This window comes from Gymnogyps californianus, chromosome 1, assembly GCF_018139145.2.
Source record: "Gymnogyps californianus isolate 813 chromosome 1, ASM1813914v2, whole genome shotgun sequence".
Classification (NCBI taxonomy): domain Eukaryota; kingdom Metazoa; phylum Chordata; class Aves; order Accipitriformes; family Cathartidae; genus Gymnogyps; species Gymnogyps californianus.
In genome coordinates, this window is record NC_059471.1 from 161569737 (window position 1) to 161579670 (window position 9934).

The 9934-nt window shown below is 49.1% G+C and overlaps 1 protein-coding gene across 1 annotated transcript; it reads right to left on the minus strand.

The window, feature by feature from the left end:
* Positions 1–1032: 1032 nt before the first annotated feature.
* On the minus strand, positions 1033–8077 carry JOSD1 (Josephin domain containing 1). Its single transcript, XM_050915549.1, has 5 exons — positions 8057–8077; positions 7461–7816; positions 3017–3145; positions 2706–2900; positions 1033–1292 (listed from the first exon to the last, which is right to left on the minus strand). Exons 2-5 carry the CDS (start codon positions 7643–7645, stop codon positions 1193–1195), a joined length of 609 nt encoding a protein of 202 aa, XP_050771506.1. The 5' UTR covers positions 7646–7816; positions 8057–8077; the 3' UTR covers positions 1033–1192.
* Positions 8078–9934: the final 1857 nt, after the last annotated feature.

Below are 9934 nucleotides of genomic sequence, written 5' to 3' on the forward strand. Positions count from 1 at the left end.
ATTTGTCCATTAATGGAATGTTTGTCGGCCAACGCTAAAAGAGAGGTTGGTTCAACTAGCAGGCCAGGGTCTCTCTAATGCCCGAAGGTTCTGGTGGACCCTCCGCATCACCAACGTTATTGGCTAGTAACTATAAAAAGGGCAAAAACTGACTCTTATGAAGGCTTCCCTCCTCAGCTGATTTTTTTCTTTGTAACTTTACCTCTTTCTGGAACGTTTCGCATGACATTCGTGACTGTGGGCTAGACTTCTGGAAAGAGGAAAATAAAAGGGAATGAATTCCTCTCAAAACCCCTTCAGTTTTATTCCTCTCTCCAATCAGCCCCTAAACTACTGGCTGACCATGCAGAAAACCAAAATAGATGTTAAAAAAGAAAAAAAAAAAAAACAAACAACCACCCAAACAACGTAACACAAAGAAACCCAAGCAGACTACAGCCTCTCTCCAGTCCAGAAACTCGATACTCCTCAATTAGCCTGTGCTTGCTGTTTCCACGTCGCCTTAGCCAGCCACATGCTGCCGAACAACCGCTCGCCACATACATAAATCCCTGGAGACACTGGGGAAGAATCCTCTAGCTACCCGAAGAATTTCTTGAAAGATGACACTGTTTTTATTACTGTTTTCCAATTCCTGGCACAAACCATCCCTAAGAAGCAGAGGGTCATGCTGAGCACCGTACCATTCCTAGTGTTTAAGAGTGTCCTGAGAGACCCTTAGGAATTGCAAACGTCTTCACGACGACTTGTTTTGGAGGGAGAGACTTGTGAAGAGGCGGCAGCATGCTCAGCCCCTGCTCCTCCCCGGCGAGCCCCGGAGGGAGCAGTGTCCCACCACACGCGGCCTTGAAGCATGTGGGGAAAGGGAGGCCAGAGGCTTCCAGACACCCTAGCCCCAAAGCTCGGTTTTAAAGAGCGCAATGCCTTCTAGCTAGCTGAAGGGCACGCAGCTCATCCGCCTTTGCAATTAAAGTGATTGGCTTCCAGTTTCCTCCACTCTGCCCTCAATTCTTCCCCACCCACCACCCCCAATGTCCTACGCTGTTGCCCTATTGCACCAAGGAAGGAAGAGAAGAGCCTAACAAAGGAAATTCCAGATGAGAAGAGTCGGGGCACCCATTATCCAGGTTTCAGGACGTCGGGAGTTCAGTAAAGGGGAAGAGCTGTAGTGGGAGGACAGAGTCGGTCCAGGTCACACGTCAGCTCTCCAGCTCTGATGTGCTTCCACCTCCTCTGGCACCACCAGCAGGAGTTCACAGTTCTTTCCTCTCAGCTGGTGTTTCAAGAATTTCCTACCATAAAGAGAAACAGAAATAAGCGCTACTAAATATAGAACTTGGTCGTCTTCTACAACAACTAAATGCAACTAACTGTGCAAATATGACAAGAAATGGGAGGAAACCCCCACACATGGTCTTTAGTTATTTTCTGACAAAAAAAAAAACCCCAAAAAACTATTAAACTTGCCCCACTAGATTCAACACACCTCTACCCAGAAAATTATCGCACAGATAGACATGATCTTAACCTCAGCAGAGGTTAAGTCTATATAGATGTCACTTTCCAATTTTCCAAGGTGGCAAAAATAGAATTAAAACCAAGTTCAGTTTCTTCAGTTCTCCAAGATCAAGAATCCCACGGTATTTTAAAATAATTCCAATAAATCTGGAATACTTGTGGAAATCCCCCCCATCATTTAGATGTCCTTATCGCAGGTCGTAGCAGCAGCGTACCACCTGGTCATTTGACGTGGTTCTGCAGCCCCTTTCTGCCCATAACCTTTTTCTAATACCAACCTTGGATTACCTCCAATAACTATGAAAGTCAAATCAACGTTTCCTCTGATACCTTTGGGCGCAGATTTCCAGAATTCCCTATACAGGAAGCCCTTACTTATTGCTGAAGAACAGCACATCCGGGATAAGATCCACCAGAAGCTCTGCACAGTAGTTCCAGAACTGTGTTACTTTATCCCAGAAGTTCACAAAAGGCTGACATTGACTTTACCAAGACTTTAATGGCATGGTGGGCTCTGCAAATACCACTCGTGCAATCCCTACCTCAGAACAAGTCTAGTCAAGACAGCAAAGCTGCCAGGAGGCTTTAGAACAGGATGGAATGGAAGCTAAACAGCAACTGAGAGCACGGGAGACTTTACAGTCAAAGCAATTACACCAACCATCTCGTGTTAAGATTAAAGAGGGGAGGGGAGTCAAGCCCGAAGTGCAGCATATGCTTACAGAGGCAAGTGATTCCTAACAAGCAGCCTTCACTGGTGTCAGGGATAAGGCTGCACTTTTAGTCTGGAAAGCCTTTTGTTGGGAACATACACAGAGATCGCTACTAAAGAGGCAAAGGAATGCTGATACTCTCACATTTGAGGAGAGAGCAAGCACATCTTGTTGCAGGTGTCACCCACTAATACCAGACTTGGCCTCTACCTTCATCACTAGTGACAGAGCCAGCCATGTAAGAGATGAAGTCAGGCTCTTCTGAGCTTGCAGAGATCACCACTGCCAAAAGCATTTTCCTAGCTTGGCGCAAACGAGGTATAAATCTAAGTGGAGGCACAAGAACCTTATTACTCTCAAATCTTTGCTATTGAAGGTCAACCATAAATGTTTCAATCACTAACTGTTTAAGGACAGATTCCCCACCTCCAACAGAGAAGGATTTGAGGAGGAACAGGATACAAAAAATCCTACCTGAGCTCGCTTTCACCTCCAATCCACTCGGGCACCTTGAGTTTGGAGTCAAGGTTGTAGTAGGTGCCTCCCACCTCCCGGACGCAGATCCAGTGCTGTCGCTTGAGGGGGAGCTTCAAGGGGCCCCAGCAAAGGCTGGAGGGCAGATTCATGATGAAGCCCATCACGTTAGACAGGGCAATGACGTTAACATCCCTGAAAGAGCACAGAAAACAAGACAGCGATAACATTATATTCTGGTACTTTAACTTCATCTCTTTCTCGTTTTTACAAACAGTGGCCATCTCCAGAATTACACGACTTCTCAGTACCTGCGCTTGTCCCACCAAACCGCCTCGTAGCCTTTGGTCTGAAGCGCTGCCATGATCACGTTCACATCATAGTTTCCGTTTCCCAGCATGCTCTTCTTGTGGGGCGTCACCATGGTGTTGGGAGACAGCCTGCAAGCAGAACAGGAGACTGCTCCAGCAGGTGTTCGCTGAACCTATATTCCACAGCTGGAAGGGGCTACTTGCTGTATAACTTGAAGCCTGTTTTCAGGGTTTTTGTGTTTAAACACAAACTATTCCGCTCCCCCTTATCACTCAACAAAGGGGCTGAGAGGGCTAAATAATGCATTAAGAATAACTTTGATGTACAAAGCCTCCAAAGATCCTAGCTTTGATGTGAAAGAGACCGCAAAGCAGGAAGCTCTTTTTTCCCCCCTTGAACTGGTACTTCTGAAGGATGCTTCAATTATTTTTTCCTCAATTCATGGTTGGAGTAAATGCCAGTTTGCCATTTAGAACAACGGCTACCACAATTTCAAGAGTTCAACAGTCAACACCAGTCTTGAAGACTGGATGAGATAACAAGAGGCAGGGCGGGTTGGCTGCAGAAAATGTTGTTCTCCTCCCTGCCCACCCCCCCGGTAAATGAAAGAAGTATTCAGACACAAAGCTGTGAAGATGTTTGGGAGCTTTCTAAAGCATTGCTGTTGCTATATGATAAAAAACCCTATATCTGTTGATGTAGGTAACTAAACAGATAACCTTGTTGCAAACAAATCTCTTCAGCTTTAACCCATAAACTTGCCTAGACATCACTTGCATTACTACAGCATCTAAAAACCCAGAATCACAGTCCATCATGTTACATCCAAAAATATAAAACAGCCTTTGCACAAATGCAGATAATGGATGCAAGACATAAAACATGGAGACACATGGCAAAAAAGCCAGTTAGTCACTTTAATTGTTTTATGTTTCTTCCCCCAAGAAATTTTGTAAGGCGGGGAAACAACAAGGGTGTGAATTATTATGAAGGTGACAGATGGGCTTCAACAGCTGGAAAAGCAAGCACAGGGGGAAACTGGGAGCAGAGAACAGCAAGGTCATACAACACCAAACCAAAGAAAGTCAAGCCTGAGATCAGTTCTGTTGCGATGAGTTGCTCTTTTGATTGGTAAGGACTCTATTAGCTCTGCTGGCACAAGGTTCAGATGTTTCATATCATCCAAATATCCACATTTCACCTGCCTCTCCCTCATGTCAGCTCTGTCCCCCAAAACTCCTGATGTTCCTGCACGTTTTTTGCTTGACCTTTAGCACAGTGCAAGCTCTGCAGGCATATTTCGTCCAGTGAAAATCCCTCAGCCCTTCTGCATTCCTCCCCTGACAACATAAAGCATTTGACAAGAGGAAGAAAGCAGTGGATCGAGTAGGGAGTTTCAGACCAACCAAGGCTAGAGAGGCTACAGACAGGTAACTTTTTGCATCAGCTGTGAGTTTTCTTGCAGTGGAGCAGACTGCAGCAGAACAGCCTGGGAATTGACTTAACTACAGAAGGGAGAAGAGTCCAAAACAACGTGGTAATAGGAAAAGCTATTAATACCCACCACCGGGCATTTCCAAGTGAGGCAGTGACATTTTCACAGAATCATGGTTTCCAGTCTCCAAAGCTCTGCTGTATTTTACTAATCACAGAGATGTGACTGTAGCTTGCAACAGCTCTTCCAGCATCTCCATAAAGCAAGATCACTTGGCTACAACTAATTCCTCAAGATCATTGCTTCAACCTATTAACTCTGATGAGTACCAGCGAGCTAGGAAAGCCTTCCGATTAACAGAGCCCTTTGGGTTGCACAAGCACCCTCTTGTGGCACTGTTTTCCAGAGAAAGCTTAGTTGAGAGCTGAAAGAACACGTTTATCTTTGTTCCTTCCCATAACTTTCAGAGCCCCAGAAATGAGATGAAGAGGCCAGCAGAGGTGACACGCTCAAAAAACTGGTACCTATGAGCAAACTTTCACTAAGAATCGCCTCAACATCTCTACTCACGCACCCCTAAATAGAGTCCACAATCATCAGCTGAAGGATTCTGATTAGACAAGGAATTAAGTTGCCTGCCCAAAGTTAATTTTTTTTTTTTAAATCTAGACACTAAGCTGAGGAAGACTGAAAAAGTTGGACAGAAATTGAGGTAATAATCCTCCTGAGCTTTCCAAATCAGAAACTTTCATCAACATGTTGTCTTAACACAATGGGCTCCAAGATTCCTGTACGCAGTTGTCTTTCCTAATCAGGTCTCAATACACAGACTCCAGTGAAGCAAAGGTTTTGTTTGTATCTCCATGCAACGTTTGGAACAAGCAATCTTACTTTCTGCAACAAAAGCCAGATGAACATCAAAAAGATATTTCTTGTATTAGAGGAAAGAAGAGAGGAAGGGCTACAAAATCAGAGGGGAGCTTGGACCAAGTTTTGGCATACACTTGAGATGATAATCAGACTACGCTGGCCTTATGCAATGGGATGCAGCAAAAGGGAAACTAATGATTAAGCAATGTGGTTCAATCATTCTTCAAGGGATGTGGTAAAAGCTACAGAAAGCTTAAGCCTATTTGTGATTTCGTTACCTTGTCAACATCGGGTTTAAAAAAAAAAAAACATCACACTTCGCAATGTTTTTGTAGCTTATTAAAAACATTCACCAGTCCTTTATCAGAGTCATCAACACACAGAATATGACTAGACACAGGAAAGACATATGGAAAAGTGATGTATAACGGGCAACTAAATCCACACTTCTTAAAGGCAAGTCAAAGAGCTAGATGCGAGTAGTAACCCAACAGAGATGCACAGGTAGTGGCAATTCTTACACATAGCTTATAGCTCATCCATTTCCGAGAGCAATTTCCACATATATTTCCATGCTACCGTGGGGCTGAATCAATCTGTGTGTCTTGATCCGAATATTAGGATGGAACAATACCAGGTTGGAATCAAAGACAAATTCTCCTTCTAGGACAAGAGGTCCAACAAGATAAACATCCCAGCTCTTTCTGAGAGGTTTCATGCTGCACACTAATTCTCTCTCACCAAACCCAATGAAGGCCAACTAATTAGATCATCACACTCCTTCTACCACATGAACTGCCTTTGTTTGCTTCAGGCCAATAGCAATCCATCTGTGATTAAGATTCTGACAATTGCTGCTGTGGAACAAAACCGTAGCATCTTTACACTGGACAAAGAGTGCCTTGAGCCTGCCGTGGACCAGCTCCACGTCACCAACAGGAATTTTATTTACAACGCTATCGTACATAGCATTTCAATCCGATATTTGCTGTTGTCCATCACCACATTTCTTTTGCCAAAGACAGGCACGCGTTTGATGAGTCAAGCACCAGTTCCATAAATCTGCCGCTTTTCAGGACAGCAGCAACAGGCGCACAGCTCCCTGCTCATCAGCACAGGGTACCGTGACTGCCCCGTCCAACAGTACCTGCATAACTGCTGTCAGGAAGCGCGATTTCCTACCTGTCGCAAACACAAGATGCCGTCAACTGCTGGTAATGGGTATTCAGCCGTAACTTATGCAATGAGTACAACATCCACAGATTGATTATCAGAGGAGACCCCAGTTCCTATTTGATTACTTTGCGTCATCAGCGAAAGGTCATCACAATTTTCAAAGGCATGCTCAGAATTTCCACAAAGCAAACATTTAGCAAAATAGAAGCTATTGTACAGGCCACATTAATAATTTACATTTTTCCCAGTAAAACTAAAAAATGCTTTTATTAATTATTTGAAGCTGCTGGGAAACGTTTAGCAATGCCACAGAAAATGGGGATCTAGCTACTGAAATTAAATCCTGTTTGACAGAGCACACAAAGTCTCGCTGCATGGAAAAAAAAAAACCTCGTAACATTTGAAGAACTTCACTTAACCACTTGAATAAGGAGTCACTCATTTGGCAAAGCTCCTAATTTCCAAAAAACTTAGAAGTGTGGTGGTACTAAATCAAGAAGTTTTTATGATGACCCATTTGTCATTCCTGCCACCTTCACTCTCCCAAGCCAATCCCAAAATCCATTATTAACATCAAGATAACATATCTCCACATAACATAACATCAAGATATTAACATATCAAGATAACAGGAGCAAAAATATGGAAGATGGGTAGAAGATGCATTAAGTTGGGTGGGGGAGAAGACAGCAGTCCAACCACATGACAGCATCTGCAATAAAGCCCTTGGACCCAAAACTGGCAGCCAGAATAGTTTAAGAAACAAGTAAAAAGAGAGAGAATTTCTGCATCGAGAGAGGAAAATAAAAAGGGGGGGTAAAAAAGAAGCTACATTCAGTTCAGAGCAGTGGCATACTCTAAACCCCTCCTTTGCTCTGTTTTTCCCCCCAAATAAGATCTGACAATTCCTCCAAGCAACAGAGGACACGGGGAAGCTAACGCCAGTGCAGAGAGTATCCTACCTCTGAAAAATCTCCTGCAGGGTTTCCCTAGTGAAGGCGTTGCTGTCCTGGAAGACATTGTTGAGGGCATGGAGGGCACACAGCTCCCTACGCTGCTTCTCATGGTAAATGTGCAGTGGTGGTAGCTGAGGTGGCTCTGGTGATTCTGATTTGGTCTTGTCACCTTTCCATGGCACGCAACTCATTTTCTCGCAGGGTGGATGGAGAGTAGGTGGTGAGAAACAAAGGAGGCTGAAGTTTCTTCCTCCACAGTCACAACAGCAGCCCACTGCCCCTTTCTTCTGTAGGCTAGTGCTGCTTCCAGCTCACAAACCCTCCTCTTGTGCTTCAGTTTATTCAGTAATTGCCTCTGATGGCTGGTTTTAAAAACCACATAAAGATCTGCAACATATTTTTCCTCCCTCCTCCCATACCCCATAAAATGTAATACTTCCCTCCCCCCACCCAGAAAAAAAAATTTAAATGTCAAAAGATATGAATCCCCTTAGTCTTAAGGTACCAGCTGGAATTTATCACATCGCTCCTTTTCTTCCATCTCCTTTGGTCTATAGTGCCACTAAAAAGGTACCCAGAGCAGGTAACAAAGAGAGGCCCACCCCCAAAGTGCCAAAGTGGAGAAGATGAAGCCAGCTTCTGGTGCTGCCTATGGGAGCACAGGGTGGTTAAGGACTTATCAGCTGCATTCCTCCATTCCTTTGGGAATGACCGAATCCAGGCAAGAAGATGCCAACAGCTCGGGAAAGGAAACCGCTTCTTGCTAGGCCACAAAAAAACCCAGGTCCAGGCTCCGGGGAAGGCAATTCCTCACAATTCACCCTGCACTCCGACAAAGGGAAGTCTCCATTAGCAATGAGAAGGGGCAGCGCAAAGCCCGTGGGGGCGAGGGGAGGGCAGGCAGCAGGCGGGACCAGCCTCAAGGCCTGCCTCGCACCTTCCCCACCCCGGCCCTCCCCACCCCGCGTTCGCACAACCACCACCACCACCACCCCCCGCCGGGCAGCAGCCGCTTCCCACAGCCAAGGCCCAGCCCCAGCCCACACCCCCGCGCCAGCAGCCCCCCCCCCCCCCCCCCCCCCCCCCAAGCTGAGGAGAGGCCCCCACCTAATCCTCCCCCCCCAACCTCCGCCAGGCAGCCTCCCCGCCCCTCGGGGTTCGCTGCCGGGCCGAGGCGCCCGCCCTTCCCCTCAGGAGGGACGCGAGGACAGCCGCTGGGCCCCGCCGCCGCCTCACCCGCTCCTCAGTCCCGGCCGCCCCACACCGACAGCCGCCCGCGCATGCGCGCCGGGCACCGCTCGCTCCGCTCTTACACACACACACACCACCCCCCCTCCGCCCCGTGACCCCCTCCCCCCGCAGCGCGCGTGCCCCGCGGCCCGCCCCGCACGCGCCGACGTCGCCCGCCCCCGCCCCGTGACGTCAGCGGCCGGCGCGGGTCGGCCCGAGGGGAGAGGCGCGAGGCGGGGCCGCGGCGGGACGGAGTCTCCCGCGCCCCGGGGCTGCAGCGGCGGCGGTGCCCGCCTGAGAACCGCAGCCGGCTTTTCGGTTCGCCCCCGAAACGTCCCGGGAGCCAGCAGCGCGGCGCGGACGCGGGCCGCGGCGCGGCTCGCGGGCTTCGTGCCCGGAGCGGGGCAGGCAGCCGGCTGGGTTTGCTGCCGGGGCGCGGGCCGGGCTCGGCGGGGGAAGGCACGGCGTGCAGCTTGCGGCGGGCAGGGTTCGTTCCCGGCCCTGCGGCTGATGTGCTGCGTACCCTTAGGCGAGTTAATTTTCCTGCGCTTCAATTCCCCTTCTCTTCTCGCCTGCTTAATTAATAAGAGCGTCGAGTCTCACGCTGTGATAAATAAGCCGGGACAACTGAAGTGGTTTACCGCCTGGTGAATAAACATAAACCCTCCCCGGCTTCGCTTCGTGCCAAGCTGGAGCTTGTGGCGGTGGAGGAGCGGATGCGTGACCCGGCGGAGGAACAGGGCGGACAGCTTCCCCCGCCGGCCTGCCCGCCGCTTCGGGGTCGCCTGCCAGCCCGCAAAAACCCTCAGCGGGCGAGATCTTCTTCCCTTGGCGCTGGTGTCCCGCCGGCGGCCCCCGCGGGCCTGCCCCTCACGGTCTGAGCACCGCGGGCTCCTATGGCGAGCAAGCGGGGCGGCGTAGGGGCTTTCTGTCAGGAGCCCAGGGCCTGAGGGGGCGGTGGGCCCCTTTGCCGACCCCGGGAGCTGCCGGCACGCCGGGTCCCCGACGCCCGGGCTGCTCGGCGGCGCCCGCCACCTCAGCGGAGCACCCGGCCGGGACAACCGGGCCCGCGCCTTGAAGGGACACCCGGCGGCGCTCCCTCCCCGTTCCATTGGCTTACACAACTGCCCGTGAAAAATCTCCTCTTTCTCATTGGCTAGCCCGAGAGAGTACCCACCCACCAGGGCGGGCACTGCCCATCTGTGGCAGCAGCTTAGTCCCACCCAGTCGCTCGAGTCTTGTTATCCGAT